This window comes from Hypomesus transpacificus, chromosome 22 (genome assembly GCF_021917145.1).
Source record: "Hypomesus transpacificus isolate Combined female chromosome 22, fHypTra1, whole genome shotgun sequence".
Taxonomy (NCBI): domain Eukaryota; kingdom Metazoa; phylum Chordata; class Actinopteri; order Osmeriformes; family Osmeridae; genus Hypomesus; species Hypomesus transpacificus.
The window spans coordinates 5,649,022-5,669,531 of NC_061081.1; the positions used below are offsets into that span (position 1 = coordinate 5,649,022).

The 20,510-nt window shown below is 43.2% G+C and overlaps 1 protein-coding gene across 3 annotated transcripts in view; it reads right to left on the reverse strand.

The window, feature by feature from the left end:
• The window catches only part of LOC124483975 (3'-5' RNA helicase YTHDC2), an 83,482-nt gene extending 67,444 nt beyond the window's left edge, over window positions 1-16,038 (reverse strand). For 2 of the 3 annotated variants that reach the window (XM_047044600.1, XM_047044598.1), the window contains exons 1-9: window positions 15,962-16,037; window positions 15,332-15,500; window positions 15,154-15,244; window positions 14,693-14,889; window positions 14,364-14,566; window positions 13,795-13,961; window positions 12,483-12,585; window positions 12,131-12,287; window positions 11,854-11,961 (exon numbers count right to left, since the gene is read on the reverse strand). In XM_047044600.1, coding sequence (XP_046900556.1) covers window positions 11,854-11,961; window positions 12,131-12,287; window positions 12,483-12,585; window positions 13,795-13,961; window positions 14,364-14,566; window positions 14,693-14,889; window positions 15,154-15,244; window positions 15,332-15,494 — 1,189 coding nt within the window. In that variant the 5' untranslated portion in view covers window positions 15,495-15,500; window positions 15,962-16,037. Of the gene's footprint in view, window positions 1-11,853; window positions 11,962-12,130; window positions 12,288-12,482; window positions 12,586-13,794; window positions 13,962-14,363; window positions 14,567-14,692; window positions 14,890-15,153; window positions 15,245-15,331; window positions 15,513-15,961 lie in introns of all 3 variants that reach the window. The other variant, XM_047044599.1, reaches the window with a different exon arrangement.
• Window positions 16,039-20,510: the final 4,472 nt, after the last annotated feature.

The following is a 20,510-nucleotide window of genomic DNA, read 5'->3' on the forward strand; positions in this document are numbered from 1 at the left end:
GTGAAGTCAGTTACCCCGCTATATTGTACATGTAATTGTGGCAATAACATTATAAAAATGTATCATTTGTTTTCAACCAATGTCATAATTTAGAATTATATGATTGCATTTAGTATTATTAAGTGAATTTATTTGGTAAGAGTACAGTGCCTTTATTTGGAAGGCCTTGGAACGCTTGTGAGTGAGAGTGTCATCAAGCTAACAGCAAGCGAAGCACGGACAATTTAATGCTCCGATAAACCTTTAAGGTTGTTATAGCTGATGCTAGCGATCTAAGAAAACCTCTATTCCCTTGTGTACAGCTTGCAGCCAACAAGGTATGTTTTGTGTCTGTATTTTACTTTGGTGAACGTTATTTACATGCTGTGCATGTCATTGTATGTTTATATTAAGCTGATGAGGTCTTTATTTTCTCGTTACTGTGGGTTTAGTTTTCACCGTGGATTTGGAGAAGAAGCTTAAAATAAACCTGTAGCAAGAAAGCCACTTGTGTCTGCCAGTGCTTCAAGGGAATTATAGTACACTTGTGATTTACTTGTGTAATAAATGCTGTATTTTAATTTAACCAATTAAATAACAGTTTTCAGATTTTTATGGGTGCCGCAGTTCAATCGAGGGCGTTGTTTATTACACAAATTTGTCTTTTGGTGCGGCGTTTATTTAAGGACAGCGTATACCGTATTTTTAGGAAATAAAACCGCGGCCTGTATCCCGATTTTACAGTGGTTGTATGGCTTATATTTCGAAGCGGCGTATATTCCAGTTTTAGAACAAAAAAGCGTCTTAGTCCCAAAATCTCTACAGACAGTGCAGCTAATTTAATGCTCAACACTAGAATGGTATGGAACGCCGGGTTAGTCCAAATTAAATAAATGGATAATTAAATAGATAAATACATACATAAATACTCTTTAAAAAGGGGGACCGGAGGGTGTGCTCCAACTTTAGGGGGATCACACTCCTCAGCCTCCCTGGGAAAGTCTATTCAGGGGTCCTGGAGAGGAGGGTCCGTCGGATTGTCGAACCTCGGATTCAGGAGGAGCAATGTGGTTTTTGTCCTGGCCGTGGAACAGTGGACCAGCTTTATACCCTCCGCGGAGTCCTGGAGGGCACATGGGAGTTCGCCCAACCAGTCTACACATGTTTTGTGGATTTGGAAAAGGCGTTCATGTGGGGGGTGCTCCGAGAGTACGGGGTACCGGATTTCCTGATCGGGGCTGTCCGGTCCCTGTACGACCGGTGCCAGAGTTTGGTCCGCATTGCCGGTAGTAAGTCGAACTCCGGGTCGGGGAGGAGATCCTGAACCAAGCGGAGGAGTTCAAGTATCTCGGGGTCTTGTTCACGAGTGAGGGAAGAATGGAGCGCGAGGTCGACAGGCGGATCGGTGCGGCGTCCGCAGTGATGCGGGCTCTGCATCGGTCCGTCGTGGTGAAGAAGGAGCTGAGTCGAAAGGCGAAGCTCTCTATTTACCAGTCGATCTACGTTCCTACCCTCACCTATGGTCACGAACTATGGGTAGTGACCGAAAGAACGAGATTGCGAATACAAGCGGCCGAAATGAGCTTTCTTCGCAGGGTGTCCGGGCTCTCCCTTAGAGATAGGGTGAGAAACTCGGTCATCCGGGAGGGGCTCAGAGTAGAACCGCTGCTCCTCTGCGTCGAGAGGAGCCAGCTGAGGTGGCTCGGGCATCTGATTAGGATGCCTCCTGGACGCCTCCCTGGTGAGGTGTTCCGGGCACGTCCCACTGGGAAGAGGCCCCGGGGAAGACCCAGGACACGCTGGAGGGACTGTCTCTCGGCTGGCCTGGGAATGCCTCGGGGTCCCCCAGGAAGAGCTGGTGGAAGTGGCCGGGGGGAGGGAAGTCTGGGCCTCCCTGCTTAGGTCGCTGCCCCCGCGACCCGATCCCCGGACAAGCGGCAGATGACGGACGGACATGCATAAATATGGCTATGAAATCAACTCTGAAATAAAACAAAGATGGCAATAAATATATAGCATTATATAATTATATGGCTGAATCCATTTACCGACATCAATAAATACATTTATTTCAAAATGACGTTTTTGTAAAGACAACATTTATTTATTTCATGGGACTTTTATTTCCCAATGCCACATTTTTTTTTTTTTTTTTTGACTTTTAAGCACCACATTTAATTTCCACAACACATTTATGTCTGTGCTGTATTTATTTCCAATCTCACATGCAAACGAGAGGGGCGTGGTTATCTTCAGACCAACGCAGCTGCACACCTAGATTCCTAGATAGCTATGCTACCTGTATGCAGGGTGACAGTGGCATCGCACTGTCGAAAAGCATACAATGTAGACAAGCTTTGCCCATAATGTCTGTGTCGTCTCTGCCTCTTTATCATCGGTTCCCAATGGGAATGATGGCGGTGACTTAGTAGCCTTTGTGTGGGGACTTGGTCTTTGATAGCTACGAGGTAGCACTGAAGTTACCTTTGTAAACATTGCTTTCGCTCGTGTGACGTGTAACTCGTCTGCAAAGTTAACAATCACAGCCACCACTACGTTTTCCGAGGTGGTATGTTGGCTATCACCGGTCTCAAAGTCGGCAATTGTAGGCCAAGTGGCTGGCTAGCCGGCTAGTTAGCTGGCGAAATAATAAAAGGACTCAGTGTAGCCATTTCAGCTAGAGTTAGCTACTGTAGAGCTAGTAGTGTTGTACTGTATTGGCACAGACCTGAACAACCAAACCAGTTTTGTCACTGAATGGTAATTAAAACTAGTCTAGTGGTAGTGGTTTGATTTAATATTTAATAATTCCATGAATTATAATATTTGGGTATTGTGTATCGTGTTGAATGGGTCTTGGTTTGGACACGTCTTGGTTAGTTGCAACTTTTAATTGCCAATAATAACAAAGCGTTAAGAAACTTGACTTCAATTTGAAGCAGTACTGTAAATCCAAAGGTATGGGTAATCTCTGTAATGGTCTGGCTTCACTTAAGGTCTCGTCTCACTTAATGGTAATAATGGCATGGCATAATGGTGAGGCTTGATAGTTATAGCTAGGTGCCTTATCGACCTAGCTATCCACATAATAGCAGGGTGCTAGCGATGGCAGTGATCGTCTTCTTTGTTAGGCGTAGCGGCGGTTGCTAGCTGTGTTAGCGAACATTACCTGGCACTAATCATCCCCCACTACCTGTACGTCTTGCACAAAAACAGTGCTCGATAAGTCTCAAACTATATAAGGCTTCAATATTTATGTTCTGTAGAGAACTTATCCGCCCAAGTACCTCTACAAAATCTACTTTGTGTGCCAAAATAATATATCCTGACAAGCCATGCTGATCCATAAGGCCAGCATGCGATCCCTGACATGGCTAATGTCTTCCATTATCTACCGAATCTATGTGTCCCTATCTGCTTTCGATCTTGGCGCAGCTGCGTTGGTCTGAAGATGACCACGCCCTTCTCGTTTGCATGTGAGATCGGAAATAAATACAGCACAGAAATAAATGTGGTGTGGAAATAGATGTGGTGTGTAAAAGTCTCAAAATAAATAAATGTGGCTTAAGGAAATAAAAGTCCCATGAAATAAATAAATGTTGTCATAAAAAAAACGTAATTTTGAAATAAATAAGTGTATTTATTTATTGATGTCTGTAAATGGATTCAGCTATATAATTATATCATGATATATTTATATATCTATTGCCATCTTTGTTTTATTTCAGAGTTTATTTCATAGCCATATTTATTTATGTATGTATTTATATATTTATTTACCTATTTATTTATTTATTTTTGACTAACTCGGCGTTCCATACAACGGGGGCTTATTGAAAGAGGAATTGAAAGAGATATTATTTACTGTGTTGTCTCAGTTACACTATTAGGGCTTGGAAATACGGTGACTTGTTAAAGTAGGCAAATGGCTAGTAGAACATAACATTTCATAATAATTTCAGTAAATCAAACAGCTGCAAGATCCAGTGAAATGTTATATCCCAAATAAATACATATGCTGGGAACACAAGTATCTGATTCCCAGTCCATCAACACTGGATCTCCCCAGGGCTGCGTCCTTTCTCCTCTTCTCTTCTCCCTGTACATCAACAGCTGCACCTCCATTCATCCGTCCGTCAAACTCCTGAAGTTTGCGGACGACACCACCCTCATTGGGCTCATCTCTGGTGGAGACGAGTCTGATCATAGGTGGGAAGCAGACAACCTGGTGACCTGGTGCAGCCAGAACAACCTAGAGCTCAATGCTCTTAAGACAGTGGAGATGGTTGTGGACTTCAGGAAGAACACAGCCCCACTCACCCCCATCACCCTGTGTGACTCCCCAGTCAACACTGTGGAGTCCTTCCGCTTCCTGGGAACTATCCTCTCCCAGGACGTCAAGTGGGAACTGAACATCAGCTCCCTCACCAAGAAAGCACAACAGAGGATGTATTTCCTGCGGCAGCTGAAGAAATTCAACCTGCCAAAGTCGATGATCACCATCTGGTACGCTGCTAACACTGCCAAGGACAGAGCAGGCTGCAGCATATCATCCGCTCTGCGGAGAAGGTGATTGGCTGCAATCTGCCTTCCCTCGAGGACCCTGAGGCGAGCGAAGAAGATTGTGGCCAACTCCTCCCACCCTAGACACTCCCTGTTTCAGTCACGTCCCTCCGGCAGAAGGCTGCGGTCCATCAGGACCAAAACCTCACGCCACACAAACAGTTTCTTCCCTTCCGCTGTTGGCCTCCTCAACAAGGCCATGAGTTCACACTGACTTTAATGACTTCATGTCTTAAAACAATTGCATTTGCACTACTCACAATTCGTGTAATATTTGTATTTTATATTGTATTTTATACTGTAAATTGGCAACTTATATTTTATTTAATTTTATGGCAACTTATATTTTATTTTGTTGTATATTTTATTTTAAATTGTATTCTGCTTAGTATTGCTAGTTTAGGTATCCTTAGTATAGTTATACCATATATCTAAATTTAAGATTCCTATATGTTTATTGTATGCACCTTCCTGCCAAAGCAAAATCCTTGTCTGTGCAAACTTTCGTGGCGAATAAATCCCTTTCTGATTCTGATAGAGGCAGACGGCAGCTGCTGCTGTTAGGTGAATGCACAGCTGGCATGCTTACGGAAACCAGTTAGTCTGGAAACCAGTTGGGCGATAACACCGGGCGTACAGCACCTGTGCTACATGGAGTAACCTGTATGGTTCTAGAGGCAGCCTCGCCTGGCAGTCTCGGTGCACGAAGACTCAGTCGAACAAAGACAGGTAGTCTACCTGCGGGAGTCCACCGAGGAAGGCCGACGGGGCCGGATCACCTCTTCTGATAAGTATCAACCTATTTATATTTATATTATATCTTACCTAGAAGAAGATATCATAGCTAGCATGTGTTTCTTTAGCATTCCTGTTCATTACACTACCCGTAGACGTAGATATGTCACAAAGTATATACGTTTTACTTCTAACCTTCACTAACTATCCAGATCTTCTCCACCTGCCCTCTCTCTTTCTTTAGGGCTCTGGAACTGCCAGTCTGCTGTGAACAAGGCAGACTTCATCCCAGCGTTTGCATCTCATGCTTCTCTTCATGCCCTTGCGCTGACTGAGACATGGATCCACCCAGAGAACACTGCAACTCCAGCTGCTCTCTCCGTCAACCACTCCTTCACTCACTCACCCTGCTCAACCGGGCGGGGTGGTGGGACAGCGTTGCTTCTATCCCCACATATAAAATACACATCCACACCACTCCCTGTTACTGCCAAATCATTTGAACATCATTATGTTATGCTAACTAATCCTATCAAAGCATGCTTAATTGTTCTTTATCGCCCACCAGGACCGCTAGCCGACTTTGAGGAGGAGCTGGACATGCTCCTCAGCGTCCTCCCGGATGATGGAACCCCCCTGATAGTCCTTGGGGACTTCAACATCCACCTCCAAGGAACGCAGGCCGTCGACTTCTTGTCTCTCCTGACTTCCTTTGACCTGACGCTGTTCAGCACACCAGCGATCCACAAGGCAGGCAAACAGCTAGACCTTGTCCTGACACGTAACTGTATCACTGACTTAACCTCTGTAACCCCACTGCACATTTCTGATCACTACTTTATCCAATTCTCTGTCTCTCTCCCTCCAACCCCTCCTACGTCCCCTCCCCTTGTAACTTTCCGCCGCAACCTCCGCTCCCCATCCCCCTCCCATTTCTCCTCTATTGTAACATCCTCCCTCCCTCCCATGGACGAGTTCTCGTCCCACCCCACTAACACTGCCACCGACTCCTTGTTAACCACTCTAACTGCATCACTTGACTCTCTCTGTCCCCTGTCAACCAGGCCTGCGCGATCTTCTCCCTCCTGCCCGTGGCTTACAGATGTTATTCGTGAAGAGCGGTCCACCCTTAGGGCAGCTGAGAGGAGATGGCGCAAGTCCAAAGACGGTCTGGACCTTGATAAGTATCACTCCCTCCTTAAATCTTTCTCTTCTCACATAACTGGTGCTAAAACCATCTACTTTCTGAATGAAATTAACTCTGCTTCAAACCCCCACAAGCTTTTTTCTACCTTCTCCACCCACCTCCCCCACCCCCTCCCTCCACCCTGACAGCAGACGACTTCTCCTCCTTGTTTGAGAAAAAAGTCGCTGACATTAGCAATCGGTTCCCTAAACCCACCTTTCCTACCCTCTCACCCTCCACGACTGACCCAACTAAATGTCTAAACTCTTTCTCTCCTCTGTCCGAGGCAGAGATCTCTGACCTCATTCTCTCTCATCGCCCCACCTCCTGTCCCCTTGATCCTATCCCCTCCCCTCTCTTTCAAACCATCTCCCCCTCCATCATAACTTTTCTTCTCCATGTCCTAAACTCCTCTCTTACCTCCGGCACCTTTCCCTCTGCCTTCAAACAGGCCAGAGTTACCCCTCTACTCAAAAAACCCTCCCTTAACCCTGCCGTCCTCCAGACCGGTATCACTGCTACCCTTCTTCTCAAAAACAATTGAACGTGCTGTATCTAACCAGCTGTCTTACTTTGTCTCTCAGAACAACCTGCTTGACCCCAACCAATCGGGCTTCAAGACTGGCCACTCCAGAGACTGCCCTTCTTTCAGTCACCACTGCCCTCCAGTCTGCCAGAGCGGCTTCCAGGTCATCCGTCATCATTCTGCTGGACCTTTCTGCAGCGTTTGACACGGTAAACCACCAGATCCTGCTCTCCAGACTTTCTGAAATGGGCATCACTGGCACTGCACTCCAGTGGATCTCATCCTACCTGTCGGGAAGATCATACCAGGTCTCCTGGGGAGGCAAACTGTCAGGCTTGCCAGCTCTCCACTGGTGTCCCACAGGGCTTCGTCCTTGGCCCCCTCCTCTTCTCTCTGTACACCACCTCACTTGGACCAATCATCACCTCCCATGGCTTCTCCTACCACTGCTCGCTGACGACACGCAGCTGTACCTGTCGTTCCCCCCGACTGAACCGGGGATCTCAGATAGGATTGAGGCCTGCCTCACAGACATCTCCGCCTGGATGACCGAGCACCACCTCCAGCTGAACCTCGCCAAAACAGAACTTCTCATCATCCCGGCTAAACCCTCCATCTCCCATGATTTGTCAATCACCCTGGGATCTGCGACGGTGACCCCTTCATCCTCTGCCAGGAACCTTGGGGTTACCATGGATGACGAGCTCTCCCTCACGGCCCACATTCCCGCAGTCTCCCGGTCTTGTAGATTCACCCTCTACAACATCCGGAAGATCAGGAGATACTTTTCTAAGCACTCCACCCAGCTGCTAGTCCCAGCACTGGTCCTCTCCAAGTTGGACTACTGCAACTCGCTGGTCTCCTAGCATTTGCAACCCGCCCTCTTCAAAGGATTCAGAACACAGCGGCCCGCCTGGTCTACAATCTACCCAGACGCTCCCATGTTACCCCGCTCCTCATCTCTCTCCACTGGCTACCCATCAACGGCCGTATCAGATTCAAGACCCTGGTACTGACCTTCCGAGCAGTGAACGGGACAGCACCCGACTACATCAAGTCTCTCCTGCAACCTTACACCCCCACCCGCCACCTACGGTCTTCCTCAGACAACCGCCTGGTGGTCCCACCGCTCAAGACTGCCCGGTCCCAACACAAGCTCTTCTCCTGCCTGGCCCCCCAATGGTGGAACCAGCTCCCCACCTCCATCAGGGACACTGACTGTATCCCCACCTTCAAGAAAAGGCTCAAGACGCACTCTTGTTGCTCTTGTAGGTTAGTTATAACCAAGTTAAGTCTTGTACTCGCTGTGAAATATTTTACTATTGATTGTTCTTCTACAGGTACAGTCCTGCACTTATTGTGGTTCATGTTGTTTTAATTTGTAACTTGTATAACTGCATGCTCTTATGGTTTCTTCCCTTTTGGCACTTGTTTAGTTTTTTCACAATGTATGCTTCATGTTTGGGCTGCTTGCAATGTTTGGGACTACCTCGTTGTTGTGATCAGTGACCTATGCCCTTATGTAAAGCTCTCTCTTGGAAGTCGCTTTGGATAAAAGCGTCTGCTAAATGCATAAATGTAAATGTATGGGGGGGTGACAAGTACCCTCGCACGGCCGAAAAGCATACAACGTAGACAAGCTTTGCCCACAATGCCCGTGTCGTCTTTGCCTTTTTATCACTGGTTCCCAATGGGAGTAATGGCGGCGACGTAGTACGTGTGCCGACTATATTAGTTGTGAGGTAGTGCCAAAGTTACCTTAGTAAACATTGCATTAGCTTGTGTGACGTGTAACCCGTCTGCAAAGCTAACAATCACTGCCACCGCTACGTTGCTACACCTGCAAAGTAGACAATCACTACGTCGCTACGTCTTCCATTGGGTGGTATGTTAGCTATAACCGGTCTCACGTCGACAACTGTAGGTTAAGTGGCTGGCTAGCCATCAATGGGGAAAATAATAAAAGGACATCATCAGTGTGGCTATTTCAGCAAGCTAGTGTTGGGCTGTATTACATTTACATTTAGTCATTTAGCAGACGCTCTTATCCAGAACGAATTACAGTAAGTACAGTAAGTACAGGGGCATTCCCCCAGAGGCAAGTAGGGTGAAGTGCCCTGCCCAAGGACACAACGTCATTTGGCACGGCTGGGAATCAATCTGGCAACCTTCAGATTACTAGCCCGATTCCCTAACCGTTCAGCCATCTGACTCCCTATTGGCAGAGACCTGAACAGCCAAACCCGTTTTGACACTGACTGGTCATTAAAACTAGTCGAGTGGTAGCGGTTTGAATTAATATTAATATCTGGGTTTGGGTATTGTGTACCGTGTTGAATGGGTCTTGGTCTGGAAATGTCTTGGTTAGTTGCAACTTTTAAATGCCAAAATTGACAATGCGTTAAACTTGACTTTAATCAAAGGATTGCCTCACTTTTTAATTTGAAGCAGTAAATCCAAAGGTATGGGTAATGTCTTGAATGGTCTGGCTTCGCTTCCGGTCTCACTAAATGATATTACCGGCATGGCATTATGGTGAGACTAGATAGTTATAGCTAGCTGCCTTCTTGTCGACCTAACTATCCACATATTGGCAGACGTAACGACATAGCGTTGGTAAGTGATTGTCTTCTTTGTTAGGCGTAGCGACGGTTGCTAGCTTTGTTAACATTACCTGGCACTAATCACCCCCATACTACCTGTACATCTTGCACACAAACACAGTGCTCGATAAGTCTTAAACTATTTAAGACTGTGATCAATGTCTATGTTATGTAGAGCACTCATCCGCCCAAGTTCCTCTACAAAATGTTCAAAGTGTACTAAGATGATATCCCCTGACAAGCCATGCTGATCAATTTGATCTAGTAAGGCCAGCGTGCCATCTCTGACACCACTTGTGTTTTTCATCATCTCTCCAATCCAGGTGTCCCCATCTGCCTTCGATCTTGTGCAGCTGCTTTGGTCTGAAGATAACCAGGCCCCTCTGGCTTGCATGTAAGATTGGAAATAAATACAGCACAAAAGAAAATGTGGTGTTCGGAAATATATGTGGCATTCGTTTTTACAAAAACGTCATTTTGAAATAAGCAAATGTATATATTTATGTAGTGAAGTGGAATTATATCACACTGTTGTAATTATGAAGATGAAGAATGAGTATGGATTATATGATGAAGAATGCCATTTAATTACTTTTATACTTTATACTTATATAATTCACATCTTTATATGTTATATCTTATACTTTTATATGTTACACTATTGAAAAAGCCTGATGCAAAGTAGTTGACTGTTTAGTATTTCCCTTAAAATATAGAAGGAAAATTAAGCCCAAGGTGTAAATCTGGATGATTGTGAATGGGTGTGAGATAAATCTGTGAGCAAGCTATCATAAGAACAACTACAAGACCCAGCAGTAAATGAGGCCGGAGCCCAGTGTAACTGGCCGTCAAGGTCAGAGTAGGTCTACAAAAAATAGATGAATTCTCTATGCACCTGCAATCTGAATCTCTCAGAGAGAGAGATCCAATAAGAAGTAAAATGAATTGTGACAAAACAAATATTGTACCAATAGTAAACTTACAAAAACTGATAAAGTTTTGATATAAAAGAGTGTTTGGAGAGGATTTCTCCAGTCTGGTTCTGCAGAATCACACACGTTTTTTTGGAATCACCCTGCTTTTTTGGATTCTAATAAAACTCTTTACATCAAACTCTGTCAGATTTCCTGTGCTGTTTCAAACTTAGAGAATTTTTTGATCCTAGACTTAGTACGTTGAATTTTAACTTCTTCAGTAGGTAAATGGATTCAGCTATATATTTATATGATGCAATATTTATTGCCATCTTTTTTTTATTTCAGGTTTAGGTCACTGCCATATTTATTTATTTACCTACCCATTTATTTATTAAATTTTGAATCAAACAGGGTTCCATATAGATGATGTGGATGTTGAACAAGTACTTCAGAGATGACAGAATTTCAATTGTGAAGAAAAAAAAGTGCACATGAAAAATACATTTTTCAACTACTCACACATGTGCAACCTGCAAATTGGACTTTTCTTATTCTCATGTTAAAAGGCGGGGAGGGAGTGAGTCCTGCCTGAGTTGGCCAATGTGTGTGAGGGGGGAGGGTCCGTGAGTGATTATTCAACTGCGTGGGTAACGTCATCTACACAATAGGTGTCTCGCAAAAGGAGTGATTGACGCCTAATATTGATATCCAAAATCTGCATTAAAGTTAAGAATTTAAAGATGAAGTTTCTGTAACGTTGGATAGAACGGCGGACCGATCACTGTATCAGCTTACAGAAGGCACACACTACTGTGCACTTGCACAAAAGCTCTTGTAAAGAGTTGGAAAGACGGTGCGCAAACTTGTGTGTGCTAAACTTCTCCCTTTTGATACACAGATTTGTGCGTCGTTTATTGAAGTAGGCCTTCAAGGACAATACTTTTTGAACATAATTTTGCAATTGCACTTTCAAGCCCTGCCTCACTACGCTTAGTTTCATTTAATTGCGAATGCCTTTGTTAATCGCATTAGTTCATTTGAAGCTTACTGCACTCTGTTGGATTATAACAGAGACACCTGCAAAATATTCACTTTGTAGAGTGCCCGGTTCTCGAATCGACATTGAAACATTGCAGAATGTGCAGCTGGCAGCAATTAAACTATAACATGATCAAAACAGCCTTAAATGAGCTTTCACAGTGTGATTTTTAACACCAAAAAATACTGGGTGATAAAACACACATCTGGGAAAAGTCAAGAAAGTACGGTCCTGGAATATGATCGAGTGTGAAGATACTATTTGTAGTGTTTATCAGCCAAACACAAATAGTTATTGGTAGTTACCCCTCTGAATTTCTTTCTTGTATTTCATCATTTCTTTGTTTGCATAACCGGTGGTTCTCAAGATGTCCTCCAGGAAGAGTTCCTTGACTTCGAATGGCCGTCCTTTGACTTTACAGAAAAAAAACAGAGCCCCGCGCCCACCTTTTCACACTATATACTTTTCAAATTAACGTAAGAGGTACCTATTGTTTTAGATTAATAATAATTGTACTTAATAGATTTTTTATCATACATTTATCCATGGCAGATCATAGACCCTAGATAAAGTCTGACATACTGTGGATGACGGGGCAGGAGCCAAAGTATCGGAGGAAAAGGTCCACATCCAGGGCAGCGCTGGAAAGGATGAGCTTCAGGGTGGGCATTTTCTGGAGCATGTCCCTCATTTTGGTCAACAGAAAGTCACTTAGGCCATCCCGCTCGTGAACCTCATCCTGATTTGGCAGAAGACAGTAAGTTTAAGCAATAATTTGTAGGAATGTTTTGTTTATAATGGTGTGTCTTTATACATTTACTAACTTTCCATCTTAAGAAACATATTAAAGACCAGATTTCAATTGTGTCTGAGACACTTAATTCTTTCGAATGTCTAGGATAGCTAGATGGCCCCTTTAGCCTTAAACACTCACTACAATGACATGTGTGACTGTGGTAAGTGTGGCATCTCCAGCCATCAGGGTCCTCAGCAGGACCCCACTGGTGCAAAAGGTCAGCAATGTCTTGGGAGAAACCCTGGGAGCAAAACATAGAGGCCCCTTATCAAGGAGCTAAGCTTAAGTACAATAATGTAGTAAAAGACTGTGGAAATAATTGGAAAAATGTAAAAATAAAAATGTAGCGGAATTGCAATAAAAAATATGTATGATTACAATTTTCAAGCAGATAAGAAATAGCTTGTTTGCTTTAACTTCTACTCTATCTTTATATTTTTTTTATGCTGTATGCTATATATTTATATTAGTGCTGTCAAACGATTAAAATGTTTAATCGCGATTAATTGCATTAATGTCATAGTTAACTCGCGATTAATCACAATTAATCGCATATTTTTATCTATTCTAAATGTCCCTTGATTTCTTTTTGTCCCATTCTTTTTTCAAATTGTAATGCTCTTATCAACATGGAAAAGTGGTTCGGATTGCTTCGTGCAAATATTTTTTGTTATTGAAAACAACATTGCAATCGCCTGGCTTTGACGAGGGGGCGGAGAATTCGCATCATCTGTGTCCTTGGCCATCAAGTGGTATTTCAGACTGGACGTGCTGCGATGATAGCTCAGTTTACAACGACAAAACACACAGATCACTTTGGTCTTGTCAATGGAACCATTTGGCAACTTTTTAAAAGTAAACTTTCCATTCAGAATCTTATTGGCATCCATTTCGGCGTCTCGCGCTCGCCATCCACTCAAAACGTAACGTTAACCTACTACCAGAGAACGTCTCATATCCGTAAACGGGCTCTGCTACTACGCTTTAGCCGGATCGCAAGCCAAACAAGTGTGTGGCGTGCCTGTTGTTTTGTTTCTGGTCTAGCTAGATCCGGTGTGGTGTTGTAGTTTTTCTAACTTCGGTAGTTGTTGCAACAGCATGTGAAAAAAAACTACAAAGTTTGCTAGGCCAAAAAGAGCGTTGATCGCGCGATAAAAAAATTGACGCCGTTAATTTGGGTTTGCGTTAACACCGTTAATAACGCGTTAAACTGACAGCACTAATTTATATTGATGCTACATAGATGATGCTTGCCAGGTCACAAGTATGTTACTGTCCTGATGACGCTACGCTATTTGGTGCATGTGACAAATAAACCACTTTGACTATGAAACTGTAGATAGGGGATAGACCTATCAATAAAACTTGAATCTTTAAAGTAAATGCCTTCTTTGGTAAACCGATAATTGATTGTAGATGACATGGTAACATTCTTTCTCTATGACATTACCTGCTTTCAAGGCGGATCTGGTAGCCAATGGTTTGACCAATGCTCTCTCCCCTCTCTGCTGCCACCCTCTCTGCAACAGCAATGGCTGCAAGACGCCTGGGCTGGGTGCAGAATATACGACAGGGGATTCCGTTCTTACTGCAGTCATCCAAAAGGAACTGTGGAATCTTGAACAAAACACAGCCCTTTTCAGTCAGGTTAGAGCTAACAATGGAATTCAATTAAAATAAAAGGCAGGTTGTAAAACATTATTGAATTCTCTGTCAAATCTGTGAGGAATCAATTTAGAACAGTAAACCACAACTATATAGCGTGGTTTAAGATCTTAAATACGGCAACACATACATGATGAACAAGGCTCTATCCCTCAGTTTGACCAAATCCCAAACAATGTTTTAAGCAAAAAATACCTTCCTTTCTCTGTTATTTTTTTATCTAAAGTGACTGGACAGGTTATGAGCACAAAACAGGTTATTCCTACAAAAGAAGAAAGCCTTAACAGATAATCCTTAACAGATCCCAGCATCTGAAGAGCACGCAGTTCAAACATCTCTTGCCTGCCTCCTCACCTGGGTGGTTTTCCCAGAGCCCGTCTCACCGACCACCAAGACCACACGGTTATCTTTAATGACCTGAACGATCTCTTCCTGGCGCTCATACACGGGTAGTGAGCAACGGAAGAAGTCCAGCTCAGAGCGCGCCCTCCTTTGAGGTATCTGGGGGATACCATTGTTGAGGCGTCCGCTCGTCCTGTTTTTGTCACGACTGTTCTCTGAGGAGAGTTGAGATAAAAGGCTGCCTTTAATTTTGGGATTTTCTTAAACAGAAGAAGCAAACCCCGGAGCACCTGTTCCAGGCATTTAGCAAACCTTATAGTATGGCAAATATCCACACTTACCAGTCTCCATTGCCACCGACAAGCCCCTCTCTGTGCGAGGCAGCAGGTCGATGCGCTCTTTATTGGTGATGGGGAACCTCTGCAAGAGGCTACGCACCACATGTTTTGAATTGTGAGAAAAGTTCAAAATCATGATGGACTGGGCTTTTTCCGAGCCCTCCTTTTTCCTGATAGTGAGGGTCCTGCTAGATCCTTTCCTAAAGGGTTTATAAAATATGTTGACAAAATGTTATTCATTTAATAGAAGTGCAACTAACAGTTACATTTACAATGATGCAGTAATAATGTAGGCTAATACAGTTGTAAAGCTTCTATATGTTCATGAAAAGTTAAACTCATTGGCAAAGCAAGAGACCATCTTTTATTCATGAATATCTGAACTCTTGTTACGTCACCTATAACAACGTGACAAAGAATGTACTTTTCTCCAAAACAATAGCCTATTCGATTGTAAAACAAACCCTCGGCTTTTAGAGACGTATCCCAAGGATTGGGCCAAGCGATGAATAAATGCCCGTTCCGTGCTGGACAAGGATGAGGGAAACTCCATTTCTGCAAAATGAAGTCATCATAATGGTGTTCAGTATAGCCTACCTTTGCACTGCCTATCTTATCAAGTGTATGAAAATATTTTCTTACCATTTTGATCACTGCATTGAAACCTCTCCAAAGAAATACTGACAGCAATCTTAACTTCTTCATCAATACGAATGTCTTTCAGCCCTTTACCCCTGCCTGGTGCCCCAGCTTGTTTGGTCTGACACTTAGCTGGTTTGGGGGAGGCAGTACTTGGACGTGACATGGTATTCTACGAGACAAACTGTTATAATTAGCGGGAACTGATCAATTTCATAGGTGTCCGGTAGATTTCAACAAGCATTAAGCCAACTACTTGCAAACCATGACAACACAGCTAACTAGCTGGAAACCATGAAAAATTCACTGCCGTAGTTAAGCTGACTAGGCTAGCTAGGTGACAAGCTTGCATAGCCACACTAACATTAACATCTCACTGACGAAATAACTCTTCTATCTAGCTTAGTAAACATGTACCTAGTTAATAACTAACTAACTAAATACCATAACCAAATACGAGCTAGCTAGCATCCTTGTTATTGGCCATCGTAACCAAATGGCTATATGTAGCTCGCTTAAATTTGCAAGGACAAACAACAATTTGTCAGTATAATTCATCCATTATATATCTAGATAGTAAATTATCTACTTTGTTTGATGATAAAATGTAATTAACAAAACATTTCAATTTACAAGCTTGAGGTAGGTAAGTGAATACAGTAAGAACCCCGCTCGTGCGCCTCTTGCCTCTCGCAAACTCCGACTGCACTGCAATGTAGGGGTGGGGCGTATGGCTTGTGTTAAATTACGATAACCACGTGATTGATTCAACGCTTCCAACGTCACGAACTGGTTCGAAGTTTTGGCGCTCTTCTCACACATTGCCAGAAATTGTTATTTAAGGAGCAGAGATAATAACAGAGCCTGTTATTAGACATTCTCTGATAATAACGATGCTACTGGAGGAAGTAAGTGGTCAAGAGTTTGGGAACATTTTAATAAAAATAATATATATATGTAAAGTGTTTTGTTATTTTATTGAAATTAAACGAAAGCCTACTCTTTAGGTAGCCTGGCTGCCAGCCCAACTTCTCCCCGCCCCCAAAAAAATTTGGTCGGGAAGTTGGGTCTGGAGGGTCTCGTATTGGGGACCAACTACAGAAAACCAGAATCTGGGCGAACCAATGAAATTGCCAGGGCGGGCTTTATACGATGATGGACAGATGATCAACAGTAACGTAATCACCCACGACACAAAAGAGCGCTTAAGTTGAATTCGTTTTGAACAAACATGGCTACCGCTGGAGATCTGGGATGTTATGATTCTGCCATCGAGTCTGTTTTAGATTACATCGACAGCGCATTAATTTTGAAAGAGGAACAGAGAGACGCAATCAAGGCATTTGACGATGGAAAATATGTTTTTGCCGTCCTTCCTACGGGATTCGGTAAAAGTTTAATTTATCATCTTGCCCCGATGGTCGCGAAGAAGATGGGACACAATGAAAACCCAGTGGCCATTGTGGTTTCTCCTTTTCTTTTGTGGAGTTGTAATCCTAAACGGAGAACTTGTTCGTATATGCATTACCCTTTATTGTTTCGCTGTAAAAGGTTGACCGTGTGAACAAGTACTCCCCCTACCCTTAAATAAATTTTACAACACCGGCAAAAATCGTTTGTAATCATTCATCAAGCATACTTCAAGTCTGCTTGCAATTTAGTCAGTAAAGATTTAGCTGCCTCTCAGTTTAGTTCTGTTGACAACAACTATGCAGCGCTTAACATACGTCACATACTCTGTTGCTCTGATTGGTTGTAGATCTATCCAATTGAGCGAAGAGGCATTTGTTTTCCAGGCTCGTTTGAAACACGCCCCGTAGTCAAAGCCCAACGGAGAGTTCTCAGACTCATATTCTGACTAGAATTATGAGTATGACAACGTCAGGCTACTCTTTAGGTGCGTTCGACATCATCCCGACTTCATGCGGCGCCGCAGCTGGCTGCAGGCGGCTGGCTTGAAAAAGTGCATTCTGGTTAGACTTTTTCTCCGACTTGAGACGGCGCCGAGGACACGCCACTGTGACGTCGCAATCAAAGTACCGTGAGATCGATTTGAGAACTGCTGGCTGTGTAGCCGAGCGCATTTTCTCAAGAGCAACTGCACGGGTTCAAGTGACGACACAGCAATTTCATGATTGGCCACACTCACACACGACAACTTTGACGCGTGTTTTGGAATATTCTGACACCTTCAGTTTCGCCAACGCTCAAAAAAGTTTAATTGAATAAAAAATTTGTTGAAGAAAGGGTTTTAGTCAGCCTCTTCACTACCGGAAAGACTAAGTTAAATTATAAATAAAGTAAAGTAAGCAAACAGCGCTTGATCGGCCATGACTGACATCAACACAGCAAACCACGAGAAGCTGGAATGTCCGACTTCACAGAACCGTTTTCAACTCCTCCCCGACTGCAAGCGGCTACTCTCGCCGGTCGTTTCATGCAGCCGCAGTCCATGTCGAACGCACCTTTTGATAGCCTGGCTTTGCCCTGCTACGTACTTCCGCTCAATTTTCATTGTGCTGTAACTGTAACTGCGTCTGGGCTTGAGGTATATAGACCAATTATTTGTTGGTAAACATTCGGGATGCACGCGCAATGTGGTTGCAGAAAACCGTGAAAGGATAGCCTTTATTATGGCTAGAGAAGTACACGGATTATACAAATAGTTCAATTTAAAAAGACCAAAAAGGTCGAGGAAGACAGCCTTTAAGAGAGAAAGCGATTCCTCATTGATCTGTCACATCAGAATTTAGATTTAGGTCACATAAGTCTTGAAATTTGAGTGAGAATGTCGCCCGGTAGATCGCATAGTCTTACCCTGCGTTCACACTGCAGCGACGCGAATCGCTTGCCATCGCTTGCCTTCCCACAGTTCACCACGCTCGGGGCCGTTTCAAACAGATAAATGTAGAATGTAGTTCTCTAAAGTCACTGTTGTAGTTGTCATGGCCAAGTGTGCAGACTTGGGTTTACGTAGTTGCAACATCTATCAAAATACAACTTGTAGACAACATACAAAACTGTTCAATAGACATACACGTTGACATGTATAAAAAACATTTTACTATATTCCTCAGTCTCTGCTAATCTGTCGATATGATAGGGAGTTCCAGCCGGGCTAGCTAGCTAGTTACCACAGAACGAAGTTACGTAATGTGACTAAACTGAATTTGAAAGTAGGCCTACAAGCACCCACAACTTCGGCAAACTTTGTGCCATACATTTTTGTATATATATATATATTTTTGTACATAACTGTATTCTGTACGAATACAGTTATGTATTGTTTTGTTTGGGAAAATTGAGGGTATGAGGGTATGAGATGAGGGTAAAATGGATTTATCAACTTTTAATACTTTTTAAGACCCCGCGGATACCCTGCTGAAGTCTTGTGTTCTCTCGTTCACATAGACATACAAATAATTTTATATGCTTCAATACTGACAAATTTAACTTTTGACTGTGTTATGACCAGGGGCGGAGCCAATGGTGGCACGTGCCCCCCCTGGAATCTGATTTGTTCTCAGGTGCCCCCCCTATTTTCATTGGCTCTGAATGATGTCAATCTCAATAATAAATAATTGCCTGGACAGAACATGACAAAAGTCATTATCCCGCTTTCCCTAAAGGTTACACTCTGTGGACAGCGTAAACTGAGGTAGGTTTTGATGGTGTGTGTATATACGATACATTAATTGTAATTATACAATATTATTTAAATCGCACATTCCCCAGATAGCACAGTTTTTATTGCTGAATTGGCCTTTTGCGGCGACAACATTCTGCAGCATTACTGTAGATTTTTCTCAGGACCCGCGCTCATTCTCAAGACAACCAGTTTGAATGTTACATGAGTCCGTTTTGTAAGTAGCACTTTCTTCCGTTGGTCTAACGGTTAAGATAACAAAGCTATGATATTGATATAGTTAGCTAAATAAAATATAAATATGAGCTATTATTGTAATTCTATTGGCGTAATACAAAACATTTAGGATTTTATGTCGACTTAAATTGCTAACTAAATGCAGGGCTCTCAAGTGTCACGCATTGAGAGTGACAGTCACTCATTTCGGTCTTTAGTCACGCCCTCCCGCCACATATTGTATTTCTCACGCCGAAAAAAAATATTTATAATATATTTAATATGCCGCAGCACCCAACCAAAATTCCTCTGGCCGCCCCACTCTCACTATGGAACCGGCAGTCAAGCGCGTCTCCCCTGGAGTTCTTAGTCGAGCCTGCCACTTATCAGCCAATCAAAAAAAAGAAAGGGTCCATACAATAGCCAAATCGGAAAATAGCACCATTGTATCTGGGTAAGATTTGATGCAACAACCAATGGAAAAAAAGCATATCCTGTAATTTTTCGGGATTCTGCTACGTCTTCCGAAAGTTTTGTTCACCTACAAAGCAAACCGCTGGAGCTCAAGCATCACTTTGAGCACCGTCATGATCTCCTGTTTTAATGTTACAACAAATTCTCAACTTGTTTGACACAAACAATGACAACTTGACTGCTGTTAAAAAAAAAATCCCAGATAATTATCATCAGTTTTTCACGAGTCTCTTAACCAACAGTTTTACAGCCTGTTCACTGACAACACCTGCTCAGAACAAGTAGTTCATAGATATAGCCGTTGTGTATCGGTGAAACTCACTCTTCAGGTAAGTAAAATGCCACCCACATCAATAGTTATCTAGCTTTTCGTTGGCGTAGTTGGTAGTGGCGCCGCTTGGGATGTCAGAGGTGTCAGGATCAAACCCAGTGCAGCATGCAAATAGGCCCGATCCCTTTGACTTTTAAAATAATGTAATATTTAATTATTATACCCTGGCCATGTATGCATTAATCATTGCTGCCTTTAAAAGATGTCAGGTAAAAAGCAATTAATTCATACATTTTGAACCCCTGACGGGGGGGGGGGGGGGGGGGGAGGGAGAGTGTCACTCTTGCCTGTCTTCAAAACTTGAGAGCCCTGTCGTATTGTACATTAAATCTCACAATTGTGTTTTTTTTTATCACGATGTTAAATGAGCAATAAGTTCAGTTTTGCATTTGTTGACGCTTGGAACTCTCCGTTGTGATTACATTGAGAGCAGAACGTTTGTCCTCCCTACTCTGCTATCTGGGTAACATCTTGAGTCAATTGTAGTTAAGTACTGCATTCATTGATTTTCTCAT